Source organism: Desmodus rotundus, chromosome 1 (genome assembly GCF_022682495.2).
Source record: "Desmodus rotundus isolate HL8 chromosome 1, HLdesRot8A.1, whole genome shotgun sequence".
Classification (NCBI taxonomy): Eukaryota; Metazoa; Chordata; class Mammalia; order Chiroptera; family Phyllostomidae; genus Desmodus; species Desmodus rotundus.
Window position 1 is genome coordinate 133,283,571 of NC_071387.1, and position 20,323 is coordinate 133,303,893.

The following is a 20,323-nucleotide window of genomic DNA, read 5'->3' on the forward strand; positions in this document are numbered from 1 at the left end:
TTATGCAGTATTAGTACAACTCTGTCTGCTTTCTAGAAAGTTCAACAACCCACTATCCACTATGCGCCTCCGATGATCACTATCCCCTCTTCCCACTCCCAGATCCCGTGGGACCATGACTATCCAAAGGCTGCCGTACATGGTGGTAAAAAAGGGAGGCCCCTTGCCACCCTGGCTGCTGGGCAATCACAGCAGTGGGGGTTACAAGGATCTCACATTTTACTCAGAACTTTATACTTTACATAAGTACCTTTCCACCTGTTATCTTATTTAATCTTTATAGCAACCCTCTAAGAGAGGGATTAGCATCCCCATTTCACAGAGGAGTATCTGAGGCCCTAAGATGTGACCGAGCTAGTAAGTGCAAGACCAGGGCTGGAACCTGTAGGAGAATCCAAGGGCAAGAGGAACTGGACACTGAGGCTGGCAGCGACTCTGCTATTGGAGGTGTCCATGCTGGGGCCAGCTGAATCTGAGGGGCCTCAAACACCAGCACCAGACTGTGTCTCTTAACCCTGAAAAGCCCTTCTGAACCTCTGGTGCTTTGATTTTAACCACCGCCCCCCAAGTGGCTGCTACTGGTGACATCTGAGCTATTTTCAGATAGGCGTGCCTTTCCTACAGGTATTCTTCCGAGCAGGCATCCTGGCCAAGCTTGAGGATATGCGGGATGAACGTCTAGCCAAGATCATGACGATGTTACAGTGTCGGCTCCGGGGTTTCCTCATGAGAGTTGAGTTCAAGAAGATGCTGGAACGAAGGTAGCAAACACAAACACCAATGGGACATGACCGCTGAAGCCGCCCACATCCACACAGAATGACCAGGGACCCTGCCACACACACAGTGGTCAGCTTCATTAGTGACATGGTGCAGTGAGATGAGAGGAGGGTGCCGATATCTCTGCTGGCCCAAAGAACCCTGTTTGGGGTCTGTATTAGTCTCCTAGGGCTGCTGTAACAAAGCACCACAAACTGGGTGCCTTAAAGCAACAGTAACTTATTTTTGCATAGTTTATGGAGGTGAACAGTCTGAAATCAAGGTTTTGGCAGGCCATGCTCCCTCTAAAGGCTCTAGAGGAGGAACTTTTTTTGCCTCTTCCAGCCCTGGTAGCCCCAGGCATTCCTTAGCTCATGGCTGCATCACTCCAATCGCTGCCTCCGTCTTCATAAGGTCTTCTTCTCTGTGTGTGTGTCTTCCAATCATCTTCTTTCTTTTCGTAAGGATACCAGTCATCTTGGGTAAGGGCCCAACTCTATTCCAGTGTAACTCATTTTAAAGTCAGTAATTTTACATCTGTGAAGACCCTATTTCCAAATAAGGTCGTATGTATTCACAGGCCCTGTGGTTAGGACCTTAACATGTCTTTTGGGAAGAGACACAATTGAACTCATAACAGGGACCACCTAATGTAAGCCCTTCTCTCTACAGTGTATAAACCACTTTCACAGCTGTCCCCTTACTTGACTCATATAATGATGATGCTGTAAAGGGGTGGGGGACAGCCAATACCCCTATTTTACAGATGTAAAAACTGAGGTCAGAGGAGTTAGGGAACTGGGGCAGGTTCACACAGAGTCAGGATTAGAACCCAGAAATCCTCATTCCACACCCATGCCCTCAGAATTCTGTTTTTCCACCATCTCCCTAAAACAGTAATTAGAAAGTAGTTCAGACTACCCTGCTTGACCTGTGGCGACTCTTGCACGTTGTGGTCATAGAATTAATATTAATAATAATAATAATAATAATAATAATAATAATAATGGATAAATAATAGCAGTAGTGAAGTCCTGATGTCCAGCAGCAGGCCCCCCGTGACCCCAGCTGAAGGCAGGGTCATCAGTTAGGGGCCGGGTGGTGGATGGCAGCGCAAGCCTGCCCAGGGCCTGGTGCACAGGAAGTCATCAGTAAATGACAACCAAATGAAACTGCAAGGGACAAGAAAGAGCTGATTCAAAAGACTACTGATATGTGGGATTTAGGGACTAATGGGTGATTTCTAATGAGGGAGCAGAAGGAGGGGAAATGCAGGAAAATGAGCGGTCTGTCTCAGCCTCCTGCTGTCTGGGAGGAACCACCCTGACACCTGCACGTTAACCCATGCAACCCCGAATTCTCTTCTGCAGAATTGGCCTGAAAGTCATCCAGCGCAACACACGCAAGTTCCTGGAGCTGCGTTTCTGGGGCTGGTGGAAGCTCTACAACAAGGTGAGAGCTGAGGGCCAGTCTAGCCAGGACTGCTGCTGTCTGCAGACTGGGAGCCTCAGTCCTAGGCAGACAGAGGTGCCTCTTGGGGCTGGAAAGCCACGGGTTGCTGCAGGGGCGATCTAAAAATGAGACTGCCTTGGAGACAGAAGAGTCTGGCTTCCTTCCAGATGGGCTAATTATTTCCTCAAAAAAATCATAGTGAGTCTTCCCACCTTTCATTTCATTCCTTAAAATAAAATACACTTAAAATGGAGAGGGACCCCCGGCCCCTGCAAAAAGTGGGCTTGGCTATCAGTACCTCACCCTTGGGGATGGGGGCATCTTCAGCTCCTTTAGTGAAATCCTTAGCTTCAGAGCTGGAGTGACCTCAGGAAATCATGAGATCTGACGTCTCATTTCCCAGTCTCTTCCAAGACAGCAGGGAGGGCAGTGCGAGTCAGCCAGGTGATGGCACTGCAGGCGCCCCAAGCAGCCAGGCTGCCCTCAACAAATGCAGGAGGCCACAAATCATCCTACTGCATGCAGGTCCAATCACACTGGGTCATGGCATCCCACAGAGGCCCGCATTGAGAGGGAACACACCAATGGGCACAAGACGAGGCCGGATGTAGGGATGCCACATTCAGGAGACAGGAGAATGGTTGTCTCACGGAGCAGCCACGTGGGGGATTAGGACCGGCTCCAGGTCATCTCTGGTAGCCCTGGGCCCCCATAGCTCACGCAGAAGCTTCTCCCCCCAGCCCCAGAAAAAGTACTTTCTAACAGCTGGTGCTGACAACAAATTCAAAGGGAGAGTAGTGAGTTCTGCATCCCCAAATTTGCCCCCAACAAAGGCCAGTCCTCTCAAGGGTCTGAGATTGTAGAGGGTTCTAGGTAAGCATTTCTCAGTTAGTACCAGCACTTTCCCCACCTGTTCTATGACTGACCTTTTTTCTTTACGTCAACTCACATTTTTATTTTAAAAGGAAACTTTATTTCCTTATCCTGCTTTAATCTCATCCTAAGAAAACGTTATCCATAAAATTATGGATTTAAGTTCTTTTTCATTTTAAAAACTTTTTCAGAATTGTTTATTAAATTATTATTCTTAAAACTGTTTTTAAAGTAATTATGTAGCAATAGAAATCAAAAGGTTCCAGTGCAGTGCTCGAACCCTTCTCACCTGCCCCCTTTGTGTGCGCATTACTGTGCGGGAACGCCCAGGCCAACAGCGTTTAAGGTCCCCTCAAGCAGAACACGAGTGACCACAGATGACAAGGACACAGAATCTGGAAACCGCCCTGTTCTTTACTAGAAAGTAAAACTTCACTAATTAACCGTGCAGGGCAAGGTCCTATTCCAATGAGTAAAAACATAAAATAAAAAATCCTTTACTCTTAGTATAAAGACTAAATGCTAATCTTATTTAATAATCTGGGTAGGATGAGTCCATGGAGAAAAACACACTTTTTAGTAGGCTTTCGCTGAATAAAAAGTGTGACATAGTTTCAAGTTGTGATGCTTACTATAACCTTTTTAGAACTTTGCCACTTTGGAGAACAGGCACAGGAGAGACAAAGAGACATAAAAAGATAAAGAAACAGAGAGATGGAGACAGGGAGAGAAAGAGAGAGATAAATATAGAAACAGAGAGAGATAGAGAGAGAGTGCGTGAGAGAGCACTCAATAAGGGAGAAAGCTGAAGGAAAGCAGAGTTGAGAGTGTAGCCAGGGGTCCAAGAACACACAACTTACAGAACAGATGTAAACACTTGGTGCAGCTAGTTGCTGAAGGCAATCTAACTTTATGATCAGTCTAACTCCTCGGATCAAAGAACATCCTGAAGACTGATCTTAAGCAAGGATGAGCCTTCTCGGTGAAGGCCAGAGATGCTTTGAGGGCTGTGGAGAAGGGTTCCTCCTCACAGCTGCAGCCAGAGTTGCTTTCCACCCCACTGGGGACATAAGGACCAGTCTGACAGAGCCCCCACAGCCCACCTTCCAGCCCCCTAGCAAAGCCCACCCCCCTAACATTCTATGGTATTGCTCACCACCCAGGTCAAGCCACTCCTGAATGTGGCACGGCAAGAGGAAGAGATGAAGGCCAAAGAGGAGGAGCTGAGGAATGCCGCATCCAAGACACAGGAGCTGCTAAACAAGGTCAAGGATATGGAGGAGAAGATAGCCACGCTCAGCCAGGAGAAGAATGACCTCAACATCCAGCTTCAGGCCGTATGTGGGGCCTTGGGGGAGGGATGGGAGCTGAGGGCCTTGGCAACTGTCCAGATCCCCAGGGTTGAAGGATGAAAGAGCCTTCTGAGAATTATGTGCCTCCAGACTATGGGAAATTCCCAGCCTCTCTTCTCTTCACTGTAATGTCACCCTTGTCCCGACTACCAAAAAGTCTCCATCAAATTCTTATTTGCCCACAGCAGCCAGCCAGGCACACACAGATATGCTGGGCCTGCGAGGATTGTCCAGACCTGGGGCCACAACATGTGGGGGGAGGAGGCCCCGCAGTGAGCACAGCTCTGCTGAGGGACCGTGGGAACTTGCCGTCTTTGCCTCCTTTTCCTTGCCTGTCAAGGTGAAAAACAGCAGTGAGAACAAATGACCTAGTTTCCATGGGTGCCTGACTCAATGCTCCCCCACCCCTGCATTCCACTATGATGCCTGCAGTCACTTCCATGTGTGACCCTCCTGGTTTACCAAGGGTCCTTCTCTGGTTTTACCCTCACAACCACCCCTTAAGATGTCCCATTTTCATGTGTATCCTGCAGCACAGAAAACTCAGTTTGACCAACATTTGCAGACTTCATCAAGGTCTTGAGCCCATCAGTAGAAAACCCACAACTGGGAGGGGTCCAATTCTGTCTTGGGTCCTTCCTGTTCAACATTGTTTCTTCACACCCTGAGAAGTTTCTCAAGCCAAGACGCTTATCTTGTGTTTGGGAAGACTGAGACTGAGTAAAACCGCAGTAATGGAAGAACCTGCCATTTGCAGAAGCACCTCATGTGCCCCATCCCTTTATGCCTCACAGTGATTGGTTTCCCTTGTTTTGCAGACAAAGATCTGAATTTCAGTGAAGTCATGCTGTGAACCAAAAGTCACATGGCTGGTCTGCTCTTCTGCCTCTGGCCAGTTGTTGTTTTATACCACTGACCCCATCTCCACCAGGAGAACCTAGTAGACGCCCAGGTTGTCCCTCTTCTACCACTTATTGCCTGTGTGACTTTTGACAGCTCCACCTCTGCTAAAACGTTAAGGTTCATCTGATCACCTGGGATCTTGTTAATATGCAGATTCAGATGCAGGCAGATCTCAGAGGAGGGCCAAGATTTGCATCCTAACCAATTCTCAGGGGCTGTAGCTGGTCTAGGGATTGCACTCCTACACTACTCTTTGTTGTACACCTCACAGAGGAGCTCAGAGCTAGCCCAGCGCAACCCCAGGACACATTTGTTTGGAGCCTGTCAGGCCAAGGATCTTGGTCCCCTACAGGTGTCTGGACCCCTGACTCTTACTGGTGCTCTTTCTTTCATCAGGAGCGAGAGAACCTAATGGATGCTGAGGAACGCCTGACCCAGATGATGAAGACCAAAATGGACCTAGAGAGCCAGATCTCAGACATGCGGGAGAGGCTAGAGGAAGAGGAGGGCACAGCTGCCTCCCTGAGTGCCTCCAAGCGCAAGCTGGAGGGGGAGCTGAGTGACCTGAAGCGCGACATGGAAGGCCTTGAAACCACACTGGCCAAGACAGAGAAGGAGAGGCAGGTGAGGAAGCCCTGGGTGCAACCACGCTCCTCTCAGGGCCAGGAAACCCCCAGTCCACTCACCCTGCAGGGGCCACACCTGGAACCCTCACAGCAGTGCTTCCTAGAACCCTAGCCACCAGCCACAGGGGGTTATTTTAACTTAATTCGATATAATGTGAAATGTGGTTCCTAAAAATGCGGCTAGTCAACATAGCTGCACTTTGAGTACTCATCAGCCACACATAGCCAGTGCTACCGTGGTGGACGAAGCAAACTGAGAACATGTCCGTTGTTATAGAAAGAGAAGCTAAACAGAGAAGCTAAGGGGTCTGAGAGCTCTTCCTATCATGGTGCCATCCAGCCCCAGCCCCAAATGGTTCTCCTCAAGCCTGGAATTCCAGGAGTCTGCACTAGCCTGCTGCCCAGTTGGTCTCCCTGGCCCCTCACAGAGTGTTCTACAGCACCATGTCCACCCTTCCTACCTTCCCAGAAGCAACCCTATCAAGTATAGGGTGACAAGCAAGTATAGTGGTGACACCTGCTGATGCTGGATTTCTGCCCAGACAAGTAGTTGCTGCCCCTCCAAGTGGCTCCAAGGGGAACCTCTGGCTCCTGATACCATCTGGCTGGCCCGTGGCCCCAAGGCCCACTTCCTACCCTTGTAGGTGGGTGGGGTCCATGAACAGAGGAAGGGAGACATCACCAAAACCATGCCTCTCCAGCTCTGACATGTGCTCACACCATCGGGATCCCTATAAGATGCAGGTTCTGGGATGGCAGGTCTGGCAGGGCCCCAGGATCCACATTTCTAACACACTCTTGGTCAATGCCACAGCTGACATCCAAGGACCAGGCTTTGAGTAGCAAAAGCCTAAACTGGTGGTTCTCGCTGCTCTCCTCAACCCCAAGATTCTGACTTGGTTGGATGGGGTGTGCCCTGGGTGTTGGTATTTCTCCAGCTCCCAGGTGACTCTAGAGTATAGCCAAGCCATAGACCCTGTCTCAGAACAAGTGCCTTTCCCTCCTCTCTTCCCACCAGAGGGTGTTCCCAGCCTAACAACCTGTCTCTCCCCCACCTGGGTTTCCAGGCCCTGGATCACAAGGTCCGCACCTTGACTGGGGACCTCTCACTTCGAGAAGACTCCATCGCCAAGCTCCAGAAGGAAAAGAGGGCACTGGAGGAGCTGCATCAGGTAAGTGCTGCCCACTCCTCCCCTTGGCAAAGCAGGCAGAGATCAGAGACTGGAGACCCTGGCTCAAATCGAAGCTTTGCCACCCTTCAGCTAGGGACCCTCAGGGAATTTACAGACTCCCTAAATCTCAGTTCCCTCATCAGTGCAGTGGGCATGGTCACATGTTGATGCCTTCCTTCTGGGTTTTTTTAAGTGGCACAACCATATAATTTATCACCCAAACTAAGACAGTTTTGAGAGTAGAAGGAGGGCAGCAGGCAGGAGTCAGGATGGCCCCAGACACACTGGGAGGTGTGATCCCCAGAGTCAGAAGGATGACATGGGGCATATGGAAGTGTCCTTGAGCTCTAAAGCCCCAGCAACCCCTGACACATTGCTGCAACAACATGCGTGAGCTCTTGAGGTCATAGGGAGACCCACCCAAATATTATGGGCTCAGGCTCCTAAATGTAGAGCCAGCTCTGACGAGCACCAGTGCTGACTGCGGCACAGGGGACCTTCTAGCTCTGGAAACAAAGGGGCAAAAAGCGAGTCGAAGCTCAGAACCAGACAGTGGAATCTCATCTCCATGTGTGCTGACTCCTGAATCCACAACACGTCCCCTGAGCTGCCTCTGGAAATATCTCCCTTTAGACTGTGATTCTCACCTCCATCAAACCTGGAGCCTCTTTCTATAACAAATACACCCAGTTCTCATTGTTCAAGGGAGAAACGTTCTATAAACTCACCACACACACCAAATTAGCAAATACTGATGTTCATTCGGTTCCTGCAAGCCTCTGATCACAACACTTTGTCAACCAATCAATACATACCACATACAATACAATCAATACATTAGGTTGTTTTGTGTGTGTTTGTTTAAAGATGCTTTAGTACCTGTTGTCAATTTCTTAACATTGAACCCTTGGTCAACAGTACTCTATCTCATGGCTGAATGAAGCTTATCTAATACACAGTTTTCTCTGTAAGGCACATCAAGGCTCTCGTGCTTAGGAACACTAGACAGCACTGTTTTGTGGTGCCATTTTAAAGAGTGAAATCACCCCCAAAAAGCACAAGAATGTGAAAAACGTGACACTAAATAGACTCTGAAAGGAACACATGTTTGGAGCGTGAGCTGAAACAAGAAGGCAGAGCATGATCTCATTTGGCCTCAGCTGGAAACCACAGGCGACTCAAATTTTTTTACCAATCTGCTCATGTCTGTGAATGACTGTGAAAGCACCATGAGTATTGATTTGGGGATTACAAATAAATTTTAGCAATTAGGTAAATTGGCAGGTAGATAACCCACAAATAATAAGCTCAACTATTTTGGAAGGCTCTCTTACTATCCTGAAATAAAAATTATAATGATATAATTAATACATGACTTCAAAAAATCAGTAGAGTGCCTACCCTTTAATATAAAGGGGAAATAAATGGAAAATAACTTATAATAAATAATGGGGTTGAACATATGTAAAAGATCAGGCAGACCAAGCAGAAGAAAGTATGAGCAGTGGCTTGTCTGCTGGAGCCTATCTGTGACACGCTCAGGAGGGCGTGTTGGTGACCCAGCTAGCAAAGTGTGGCTGCTGTCGCTAATGAAGTTTAACCAAATGGTGAATAACTCGTGGGGAGATTTTGACAACAGCACATATATCTTCTCAGTTTTCATGGTAGGTCATTCTGTAAGAATATAGTGTATACTAAATGAAGAAGTTCTTAGAGTTATATGTAATAAGTGGTTGTGGGTTCAGGTTCAGAAAAGGATAAATGGTTGTTCTATTTACATGAAAGCCTGGGTGGGACGTCAGGCATGTGGGCTGCAAGATTATTCTTCATGGTGCTGGATTGTCCAGAGCAAGGCAACATGTCCAGCATGCCTGGAACTACTTACTAGGGCCAGTGTGGTCCCCAATCACTGTGACATCCAGAAGGCCCCCCACCCACATTTTCATTGCCCTGTGGAGAACCAGAGCCCCGCTACTGACCCAAGGGCCTACCTGCTGCTGACAGGCACTTGGGTCTGCCCAGACCTCACCCAGCACCCGGAGCAGGGGCTCAGTAGCTAGTCACTGCAGTCAGCTCAGCTCAGCTCAGCTCAGAAGTGATGGCAGAGAACTAGGTCTGCTCAGCTTCTCCTGCATCATGGTACACACATCTGTATCTTTCCTTCCAGAAAACCCTCGACGACCTGCAAGCTGAGGAGGATAAGGTGAACCACCTGACCAAGAGCAACAGCAAGCTCAACACCCAGATTCATGAGGTAATGCCCCACAACTGGGCCAACAGCTTAAGGGCCAGGTTCCTATGGGAACACAAGGTCCTCAGATACATTTTGGGAACTGGACTGACATGTTCCCCCGGAAGTGAGGGCCTTTCTGATGCCACAGCTAAGGAACCAGGCCCAGTCTCATTCCTTCTTGTGTTCTGACCTGAGACCCCCCCCTCTTCTACTTTCTCTTGCTTTTCTTGTTTCCACAGCTGGAGGATAACTGGGAACAGGAAAAGAAAATCCGGGTGGAGGTGGAAAAGGCTCGTCGGAAAGCTGAGAGTGACTTGAAGATGACCATTGACAATCTCAATGAGATGGAGCGGTCCAAGCTGGATCTCGAGGAGGTGGTGAAAAAGTATGCCCTTGCAGTCATTCATTTCATCTGTAACAATAGTGGCAATATCTTGCACTTCGTGGATGGTGCCAGGTGCCAGGCACTGTGCTGAGGGCTTCACAGGCATCCATGCCTGTTGCCAGCACCTGCTATGTGCCAGCACGGAGGACATGGGGAGAAAGGGGTAAGTGCTGCCCTGTCTGCAGGGAGCTCCCAGCCTCGAACAGGGCCTATTGGATGATGAAAAGGAGACTGGTAAGAAGCAATGCATGCACCCCAGAGAGTAGAAAGTTTGTAAAAATCTATATACTGGGCTCTCAAAGATCACAAGTTGAGGGGGTATTTTATCAATATCACTCTGCCAATAACATGGAGGAAAGGTGGAGTGGAGGAAAATCCAAAAGCAGGAAAACAATTGGAAAGCTACTGCAGTAGTCCAGGTGTAAACTTGAACTAAGTAAGAGTCTGAGAGGATGGAGACAAGGAGTCAGGTAAGAAAAAAGGAATAGAATTTGGACAATGCATCTTTGAAGTATATTTTTCTAAGGCAGTTTTAAAGCACCACAGACCGCCATGAGGCGCAAATGCAACAAATCTGCATCTCAGCACGTTTCTTCCGTGGCACCCCCAGAAGGTGCATGTGCCCTTGCCCACCCTCCTCACCCACTTGGTCTGTCCTCTCAAGTGTTCATACGTGGCTCCTTGACACATGGAACTCACACCTCAGAAGGAGACAGCCTTTGGTGGAAAGGTTTTGGAGGAAAATTTCCCCTAAAATGGCAAAGCATTAATGTGGTTCTAGAGCCTCTAGAACGTAAACTGCACCAGAGCAGTGATTTCTGTCTAGTTTGTTCACTGACATAAACATATGTCAAATTAATAAATGCACGAGTGAAATAATAAGTGAATGAAGAGCCTGTGGAACAGATTGTGGGACTCTGTGGGATGAGACCTTCTGTGCTGTCACCCCCAAATGCTAGGAGTTAGGGGGCGAGTAGTTTTCAGCAAGTTTAAGACCTCCTCCGGTAGCCCCATCTCTGTTCACTGGCCAGCTTGCTGGTCTATCCTCCGGGCTTTTTTTCCTCAGGAGATCAAACCTTCTCTTGCAGGAGGGATATGGAAATCAATTCTGTCAACTCTAAATATGAGGATGAGCAGTCTCTGAATTCCACACTGCAACGGAAACTAAAGGAACACCAGGTGTGTCCAGGATGGAGAAGACTGAACTCACCTTTTGAGCTTCACTTCCCTGTACCCTTTGCTCAAATCGGCTGATTGCCTGCTATGTTCTCCTGAGGAGCAAGACTGCCACAGAGAGTCCTCGCAGAATGACCCATGTTCCCCTCACTCGGGGTTAAACCCAAAGTCCTTCCAATGGTTACAAGACCCTCCACAATCCCCTGCTCCCTCACCGACCTCATCACCCACCATTCCCCCCATCATTCTGTCCAGCCACGCTGGCTCCTTGAGGGGACTCACATATGCCTCCCTCCTGCTTCAGGGCCATTGGTTCCCTCTGCTTTTGACAGTGCCCATTATATGTTTAGCTCCCTTCCATTACCTACATTTTAAAAGGCCAATGGACCCTGGCTGGTGTGGCTCAGTGGATTGAGCACCAGCCTGTGAACCAAAGGGTCACTTGTTCAATTCCCAGTCAGGGCACATGCCTGGATTGCAGGCCAGGTCTCCGGTAGGGGCGTGTGAGAGGCAACCACACATTGATATTTCCGTCCCTCTCTTTCCCCCTTCCTTCCCCTCTCTAAAAATAAATAAATAATATCTTTAAAAATAAATAAATAAAAGGCCAAGTGGGTAAGTTTCTAACTTCACAGGGAAAGATAAACCCCCTAAACCCTCTTCTTCTGCTTATTTGTCCCGTAGGCCCGAATTGAGGAACTGGAGGAAGAACTGGAAGCTGAAAGGGCAATGAGAGCCAAGGTAAGAGATACACTTCTACCTTTCTCGAGTCAAAGGACCTCGTGTCAGCTACAATCCAACCATAAACAGAAACAGAGAGGAGGACAGCTTTCCATTTGAAAGGTTTCATTGTTTCTTGAGCACCTATGTGTGCCAGGCACTGTGCTACACGTGAACATTGATTAAAACATGTGATATGAGACCAAGGAGAGGAGACAGGTTCTGCCTGGGGTAGGTGGAGGAGGCAACATTAGCCTGAGGACTTGAAGATTGAATTCAACAAACTGAGGCAAGGGGGTTTTCTAGGAAGAAGGGATGAAATGGCACCTACCTGCACAGGTACAAAGATGTAAAAGGAAAAGCAAAGAGTCGAGGGAGGGTTGAGGGCAGAGATCCTACAGGAATGACAACAGAAAGCTGGTGGGAAATAAATCCTAAGACACCTGAACTCCAGATTCAGCCAAACTGGGCTGGGGGGTAAGATGGGTATGAAGGCCCATCCAGTGCAGGGAGAAGGACCGACAGCCTCCTTCACTGGGCATGTAGGGTGGCAGAGAGAGTGCAGACCCCTGGCCTCACGGACACCTGCAGAAAAAGGGGCGCATGGGTGGCTTCAGTCAGTGTCATTCACTCTCACCTCAGGTGGAGAAACAACGCAGTGACCTGTCCCGGGACCTTGAAGACCTCAGCGACAGGCTAGAAGAGGCTGGGGGAGCCACATCTGCTCAGGTACCATCCTTGGGGGCCCTGGGAACCCCTATTCCTGCCTGCCTGCAGGGGGAAAAAAGTGCTGGATGATGAACAGTAGGATAAAGACCAGCCAGTTTTTGTTGAACTCCTGAGGCCAGCATGAGGAGAAACCCATTAGTAATAAAGAGTAGGCAAGAGAGGGACTGGTTTGGTCCACTTCCTTTTGGAGCTCCTTAGTTCAATAGCACTAATGGAAGCAGGATTTGGACTGAATGCAAAGGGTGGGTGTTCTAAAACATAGTGTATTAAAAGAAAATCTGAAGTACTATAAGGCCAGAAGCTGAGGAGAGACTTGCTGTTGAAGATGTATAGCTGACCCTTGAACAACACAGGTTGGAACTGCATGGGTCCACTCATACATGGCTTTTTCTCAATTGACTGCAACTAATTGACCTGTGCAGTTAAAACCTGCATGGTTTAAGGGTCAACTATAGTTTGTTACAGTTCCCAAAAGGAGGGGGAACACCAGGCAGAGCCACACAGAGAAGCATCAGGGTCAGTCAGGAGGCAGAGGGAGGGGGAATTGTGGGTAAGAGCCTTTATTATGGTTTCCAGGGAAGGAACAAGTGAGGCCTGGGAGCAGGCTTAGGTCGGCTAGTTCAGATAATTCCAGAGGGCTGTGGGGCGTAGAGGCCAACTCTAGTTGTCTGGTGCCTGGCCCTGGGTGATTAGGGCAAGTGGATAGTGGCTGAGAGTATGAGAGCTGTATATAAAGGAAGGGGGTAGAGGGTGGGCTCTAGATTGGTTGGTTTGTCATTGAAATTGAGTTGTTTGCTATCTCTAGGGATTAGTTTATTCTGGGAGGGGCCCATCTTTTGGAGGTTAGCAAAGCCCCAGAAGCTAGAGCACCAGAATACAGGAAATAAAGACAAGGTTAATATGGTGGGGCGACCCCACACTCCAAGAGCACCCACTAACAGGCAAATGGGGGCTAGAACCTGAACCATGCCTACTGGGGTGGAATGTATCTTCCTCCAATCACATGAAGGAATCATGGAGACCAGCAGAAGCCACATGATACTCTCCTAATTTCATGTAGTCAGCTATGTGGACCCTGGGTAAGAGCAGAGAGCAGAAATGGAGTCTCTTATCACCAGGGGGCTGATAATCTTTTCCTGTACCCCCCGGACTTCAGGTCCTACACCATCATCATCCTGGCCACAGCCCGCTCCTTCAGGAGCTGGTCTGAATCAGGTATCCAGCTGTGGCTGGGCCCTGGCAGAAAATAAAGTCATCCCAGATAGTTTGAATGAGGGGCTTTAAGAAAGGGAATACCTCTAGCAGCGCAGGGAGTTAAGAGAACAACAGGGAGCCATGAGAGCAAAAGCTATGGATGAGGGGCTGCCTGATGGGTTCCTCCTGAAGGCTCTGAGACAGAATCTGTTCTAGGCCTCCCAGCTTCTGATGGTTTGCAGTCGATCTTTGCTGCTGCTTGCTTGTAGCTTTATCATCCAGTTACTGCCTTTGTGGTCACATGGCATCTGTGACCAAATTTCCTCTCTGGGTCCAAATTTCCCTCTTATTGTAAAGACAACCAGTCATCAGATTAGAGTCCACCCTAATCCAGTACAACATTTCAACTGGTTTGCATCTGCAAAAACCCTGTTCCCAAATAAGGTCACATAAGGTATTGGGGTTGAGATTTGAACATATCTTCAACACACAACACTATCAAATCCTATACTCAGCCCACCTAGAGGCTTAGGATTGATATTTCAATGAGGACATCTCATTAGTGGGGTGTAGGAATGTCAGAGGACCATTGATCAGGTGGGCGGTATCCATCCCAAGGAGACCAGTGCCAGCCAATCCTGCTAAACCTTAATCCCCCTCTACCCCAGATTGACCAGAACCGCAAGCGAGAGGCGGAGCTACTGAAACTGCGGCGGGAGCTAGAGGAGGCGGCCCTGCAGAGCGAGGCAACGGCCTCTGCACTGCGCAAGAAGCACACGGACTCCATGGCCGAGCTGACGGAGCACATAGAGAACCTGCAGAGGGTCAAGTCCAAGCTGGAGAAGGACAAGCAGGTCATGAAGGCAGAGATCGATGACCTCAATGCCAGCATGGAGACTGTGCAGAAGTCCAAGGTGAGGGAAGCCCCACCCCCAGAGACGGGAAGGTGCCCAGGCATTGGCTCCTGCACAGATATTTCCTGAGCCCGCAGCAGGTCCCAGTCCTGTTTTAGTTGGAACCAAGGTGAACCCATCACATACCCCCACCAACTATGTATATAACCTTGGCCAAGTTACATAACCCAATTGTGCCTCAGTTTCCTCCTATGTAAAATGGGGATAATAATAATCCCTACCTCATAGCACTATTGGGAGGTCTATAAAAGTTCCTGGCACATAAGAAAAGCTCAGTAAATGCACGCTATTAAGATTATCATTACATTAATATGAATATATCCTCAAGGAGCTGGAAACCCAGGAGGCTGCACTAGGGGAACTCAGGTGGAAGTAGGGAAGGCCTGGCCTGGGTTTCCCTAGTACATGCGGCCTGGCCCCATTTCCCCACTGAATGCATTCTTCCTGAGCAGATGAATGCCGAGGCCCATGTCCGAAAGTTGGAAGATAGCTTAGTAGAAGCCAACGCCAAGGTGGCTGAGCTGGAGAGAAACCAGGCAGAAATCAATGCCATCAGGACCCGTCTCCAAGGTGAGTTCAGTCCCCACTGCAGCTTCCTTAGGAACAGTGCAAGGAACAGAAGAGGGATCTGCAAGCAAACTGAAAGAATATCTAGGTCCTCTCCCCAGAGCTCTCTTGGTTTTGGAAAATTCACATCCTCTGTGAGGACATGAGGAGATTTTATTTTACCCTCTGAGTGTTCCAAGTCACGGTTTGACAGGGTAAAATAGGGAACCAAAGCAGTTCTCCCAAGTACCCTGTGAGATCTGCAGGAGGGGAAGCCATACTGACACTTTATAAATGTTTTAAAACATGACCCACATACTAACATAAAGCAAACATGTATGAGTAATCAGGGAACCAGAAGAATAAAGCTGCCTTTGAAGAGCACAAGGGGCTGAGATTTATCGATATATAGTCAGCAGGGAAAAGAAGGCTTAAGGAATTCTGCTAAGTTAGATACAAAACTGGTCAATGTCCTTCAGGACAACAATACTGCAACCACTGGGTTTGGTTTTGGTTTTGGTTTTCTATTAGAAGAAATCTTTTTTTTTTTTTTTTTTTTTAAATATATTTATTGATTATGCTATTACAGTTGTCCCATTTCCCCCCCCACTCCACTCCATCCTGCCCACCCCCCTCCCTCCCACATTCCCCCCCCCCCCATAGTTCATGTCCATGGGTCATACTTATAAGTTCTTTGGCTTCTACATTTCCTACACTATTTTTACCCTCCCCCTGTCTATTTTCCACCTATCATCTATGCTACTTATTCTCTGTACCTTTACCCCCCTCTCCCCCTCCCACTCCCTTATTGACCACCCTCATGTTCTAGTTGTTTGCCTAGTTTGCTCTCGTTTTTGTTTTAGGTGTGGTCATTAATAACTGTGAGTTTGCTGTCATTTTTACTGTTCCTATTTTTTATCTTCTTTTTCTTAGGTAACTCCCTTTAACATTTCATATAATAAGAGCTTGGTGATGATGAACTTCTTTAACTTGACCTTATCTGAGAAGCACTTTATCTTCCCTTCCATTCTAAATGATAGCTTTGCTGGATACAGTAATCTTGGATGTAGGTCCTTGTGTTTAATCTTGGGTAATGTAATTATGATGTGCCTTGGTGTGTTCCTCCTTGGGTCCAGCTTCTTTGGGACTCTCTGAGCTTCCTGGACTTCCCGGAAGTCTATTTCCTTTGCCAGATTAGGGAAGTTCTCCTTCATTATTTGTTCAAATAAGTTTTCAATTTTCTGTTCTTCCTCTTCTCCTTCTGGCACCCCTATAATTCGGATGTTGGAACGTTTCGAGACGTCCTGGAGGTTCCTAAGCCTCTCCTCATTTTTCCAAGTTCTTGTTTCTTCATCCTTTTCTGGTTGGATGTTTATTTCTTCCTTCTGGTCCATACCATTGATTTGAGTCCCAGTTTCCTTCTCATCACTATTGGTTCCCTGTACATTTTCCTTTGTTTCTCTTAGCATAGGCTTCATTTTTTCATCTGTTTTTCGAACAGATTCAACCAAGTCTGTGAGCATATTGATAACCAGTGCTTTGAACTGTGCATCCGATAGGTTGGCTATCTCTTCATCGCTTAGTTGTATTTTTTCAGGAGCTTTGAAGTGTTCTGTCATTTGGGCCATTTTTTTTGTTTGTTTGTCTTTGCACGTCTGTTACTTTAAGGGGCGGAGCCTTAGGTGTTCACCGGGGCGGGGTAATGCTGGTGGCTGCGCTGTGACGCTGTACGTGGGGGAGGGGCCGAGTGGGAGCAATGGCGCCCGCCTCACTGTCCTCCGGATTTCAATCTTCCACTCCGATACCCACAATCAAACTGGGCCACTCTGGTGCTGGTTCCCGAGTAAGTGGGCCTGTGCACGCTCTAGGCCCCTGTGGGTCTCTCCAACGACCTCTCCTGTGAGGCTGGGAATCTCTCCTGCTGCCGCCCCAACCCCCAGGGGCGTTTTCAGTCAGAGGTTTGAGGCTTTATTTCCCCGAGCTGGAGCCCTGGGTTGCGCAGCGGTCTGCTTCGCTGCCCGCCGTTCGTCCGGTTTATCTGTGGGCGAATGTGGTGCCGCAAGGTGCTACCCGCCACTCTGCCTGCCCCACTCTCCGCCACTCTGAGTCCGGCCCTCTGGGTTTATCTGTGCATATGTGGGACCACAGGGTCTGCTAGTGCTCGGACTGCCTGCGCCATTTGTCCCACACTCCGCCAGTCTCAGTCCCGCCACAGCCACGCGAGTCCTCTCCACCCCGGTGCCCGTCTCTGCCCCTCCTACCAGTCTGGATGAATGATTATTTTCTGTTTCCTTGGTGTCAGTCCCCCTTGCTGTTCGATTCTCTGTCAGTTCTGGTTGTGCGAGGAGGCGCAGTGTGTCTACCTACGCCGCCATCTTGGTTCTCTCAGAAGAAATCTTTTACATCTCTGGGACTTAAATAATTTGGAACTTACCACTATACTTAACTTTGCAGAGGCTAGCTCTAGCCAGCATAAACAGTAAGTCAAACAAAGGTGCACTCCCTGAGAGAAGTTAACACTCCTTGGGTGAGCCCGTTAGACGGGCTCCACTGTGACAGCAGAGAACGTGTGGGCATCCTTCAGCCTCATTTCCCACATCCTGAGTACATGTGAAAATCAATATCCCCATTGGACAGATGAGAAAAGTGAAGCTCAGTGAGATGAAGTGACAAAACTAATGACTTGCAGAGCAGAACCAGAAGCCCTGATCTTCCTCTCTGACTCATGCACCTCTTCCTGGCCTCTGGCCCCAGTGATCAGCCCACAAATGACAGGAGTGTGGCCGGTTCTGGGACTGTGACAAATACAGTTTAGAAAGTAAACACTCTACCCAACTGTTCTCCAAACTCCTTTGCTGTATCTCCGGCCAGGGGTCAGGTCTTCATTAAAAGAAACCTTTTACCCCATGCAAGTCACTTGGATGCTGGAAACTATGGGGAACTTGCTCCATTCCTGGGATGATTTAATTGGGGTGGCTGGTATGGTGGTCACTGTGCTCCCCATTCCAGCTCAGTCGGCCACACTGCCATACTTCCTGGGCACTTTGGGGGCACTGCCCTTGGGGATCCTAGTATCTGGGCTGGGGAGCCAGATCTCCATCCAATATTTCTCCCATTTTCTTCTCACCCAGCTGAAAACAGTGAGCTGAGCCGGGAATATGAAGAATCGCAGGGCCGACTCAATCAAATCCTGCGGATGAAGACATCGCTGACATCGCAGGTGGACGATTATAAGAGGCAGCTGGATGAAGAGTCCAAGGTTTGTTTAGGGGTGGGGGTGGCAGAGCTGCCTCCTTGAAGAAGGTTATAGATTATGAAGATGTAAAAGGAACATAAAAAATATTTGATCCACTCTCAAGTAAAAGAGTTAACTACAAAACAGAAGTATGCTATGTGTATGACAAATGAAATTATATATCTTGTGGATGGTAATTGGAAAAAGACAAGGAAGATAAACCCTGATGACTAGGGTTGTAGAACATGTGTCTTTTCCCCCTTCACTTGCTGCACTGTTGAGCCAACATTACAAACATCTGAGTACTGGCCCTGGGGGGCGTGGAGAGACCAATGGGCCTCTGACAGGCTCATGTGGTCCCCACAGTCTCGCAGCACAGCTGTGGTGAGTCTCGCCAACACCAAGCACGACCTGGACCTGCTGAAGGAACAGCTGGAGGAGGAGCAGGGAGGCAAGTCGGAGCTGCAGCGCCTGGTGTCCAAACTCAACACTGAGGTGACCACCTGGAGGACCAAGTATGAGACTGATGCCATCCAAAGGACCGAGGAGCTGGAGGAGACCAAGTGAGCTCACCCTGTGCCAGGACAGGGGGGAAGGCCAAGCGGGTGGGTGGGTGCTGGGGGATCCCTCCATCAGCCACAGCTGAGGCCAGTACACAGGACCATTGTCCTCCCTCCCTCAGGTCTTTGCTCACGTGTCTGCTTCCCTGCTTTATTTTCTCCATAGTGCTATGTCCATATGCCGTGTATTGCCTGTCCTGGTCTAGAACAGAACTAACATAAGGACAGAGATCGTAGAGTCTTTTACTCACTGCTGCTTCCCTAATGCCTAGAACAGGGGTGTCAAACTCCTTTTCACCAGGGGCCACATCATCCTCACGGTCGCCTTCAAAGGGCCAAATGTAATTTCATGACCGTGTAAATGTAACTACTCCTTAACTAGGGGCAAGGAGCTCGGCGCCGTCACTGGGTAGAAACAAGGTGCCGGACCAGATAAAACAAGGTGGAGGGCCGGATTTGGCCCGCAGGCCTTGTGTTTGCCACCTGTGGCCTAGAACAATACTTGGCACAGAAGTATTTGTTGAATTAATGAATGGACAGTGGTTGCTTCCTCTAAACACTCTACATTCTGTCTACATCTTTTCCATCATGACAGCAGATCTTAGCTCCACACCCCAGGCCGCCCTGCCTGTGGGCTCCTATGTTTCCTTGATAGCTCCTCTTGCCCTCATTCACAGGAGGAAACTGGCCGCCAGGCTCCAGGAAGCAGAAGAGACAGCTGAAGCTGCCCAGGCAAGGGCCGCGTCCCTTGAGAAAAATAAACAGAGACTCCAGGCAGAAGTTGAGGACCTCACCATTGACTTGGAAAAGGTCAGAGGGTCAAAAGTTCAAAGGCTGCCTATTTGCCCGATAAGACTTAGCACGTGTCTGGGGTGATCAGGAAGAAACAGTGGCCCATGAGGGTGAAACATAGGGTTTGTGTACAGGCTCACTAGACACAGGCTCCTGCTTGAGTGTGTGTTTACATATACTCATAATTCTAAGATCTTAACACTCAGCAAGCCACTATTTAAATAGATCCATGACAAGGATAAAACAGTCTCAGTAAGTCATGTAACATATTGTCCCTGTTCCCTTTTCTCTCACAGAAACCACATCCCACACAGTTTGTATGGCTAAGTAGTCCTCTTTGCATCCCTGATTCAGACTGATTTGCCGGTCGCCAGCCAAATTAAATAAGATCTCCAGTGCACACACCAACCTGGTCTGGGTCCAGACAGGGCCATTGCTTCATGCCAGCTGTGCAGGGCTGAGAGAGAAACACAGTGCAGGGAATTGGGTGAATGTCATAAATCTGGGAGGGATGTTGTGGCCCAGATTTCTCATTCTATACCTGAAAAATTCTAGCCTAGGAAGGTAAGGTAGACCACCTGAGGCCACATCTAGTAACAGAAGTTTCAGAACTGGAATGTAGCTCTTTCCTGTCTCCCTAGTCTGTGTTTGTGCCAGAAATGTTGAATTATATCCCAATGCCCAAGAAGTCTGTGGTCATCA

General features: G+C 48.6%; 1 protein-coding gene across 1 annotated transcript in view; it reads left to right on the forward strand.

The window, feature by feature from the left end:
• MYH16 (myosin heavy chain 16) overlaps positions 1-20,323 on the forward strand; it is an 83,380-nt gene that overhangs the window by 49,287 nt on the left and 13,770 nt on the right. Inside the window, exons 21-35 of the mRNA XM_024571468.4 lie at positions 625-761; positions 2,130-2,211; positions 4,248-4,421; positions 5,736-5,963; positions 7,033-7,137; positions 9,305-9,391; positions 9,610-9,755; positions 10,844-10,934; positions 11,616-11,672; positions 12,294-12,380; positions 14,243-14,488; positions 14,941-15,058; positions 18,166-18,293; positions 18,636-18,832; positions 19,507-19,639. Of these exons, the coding sequence (XP_024427236.2) occupies positions 625-761; positions 2,130-2,211; positions 4,248-4,421; positions 5,736-5,963; positions 7,033-7,137; positions 9,305-9,391; positions 9,610-9,755; positions 10,844-10,934; positions 11,616-11,672; positions 12,294-12,380; positions 14,243-14,488; positions 14,941-15,058; positions 18,166-18,293; positions 18,636-18,832; positions 19,507-19,639 (2,016 nt within the window). The remainder of the gene's footprint in view (positions 1-624; positions 762-2,129; positions 2,212-4,247; positions 4,422-5,735; positions 5,964-7,032; positions 7,138-9,304; positions 9,392-9,609; positions 9,756-10,843; positions 10,935-11,615; positions 11,673-12,293; positions 12,381-14,242; positions 14,489-14,940; positions 15,059-18,165; positions 18,294-18,635; positions 18,833-19,506; positions 19,640-20,323) is intronic.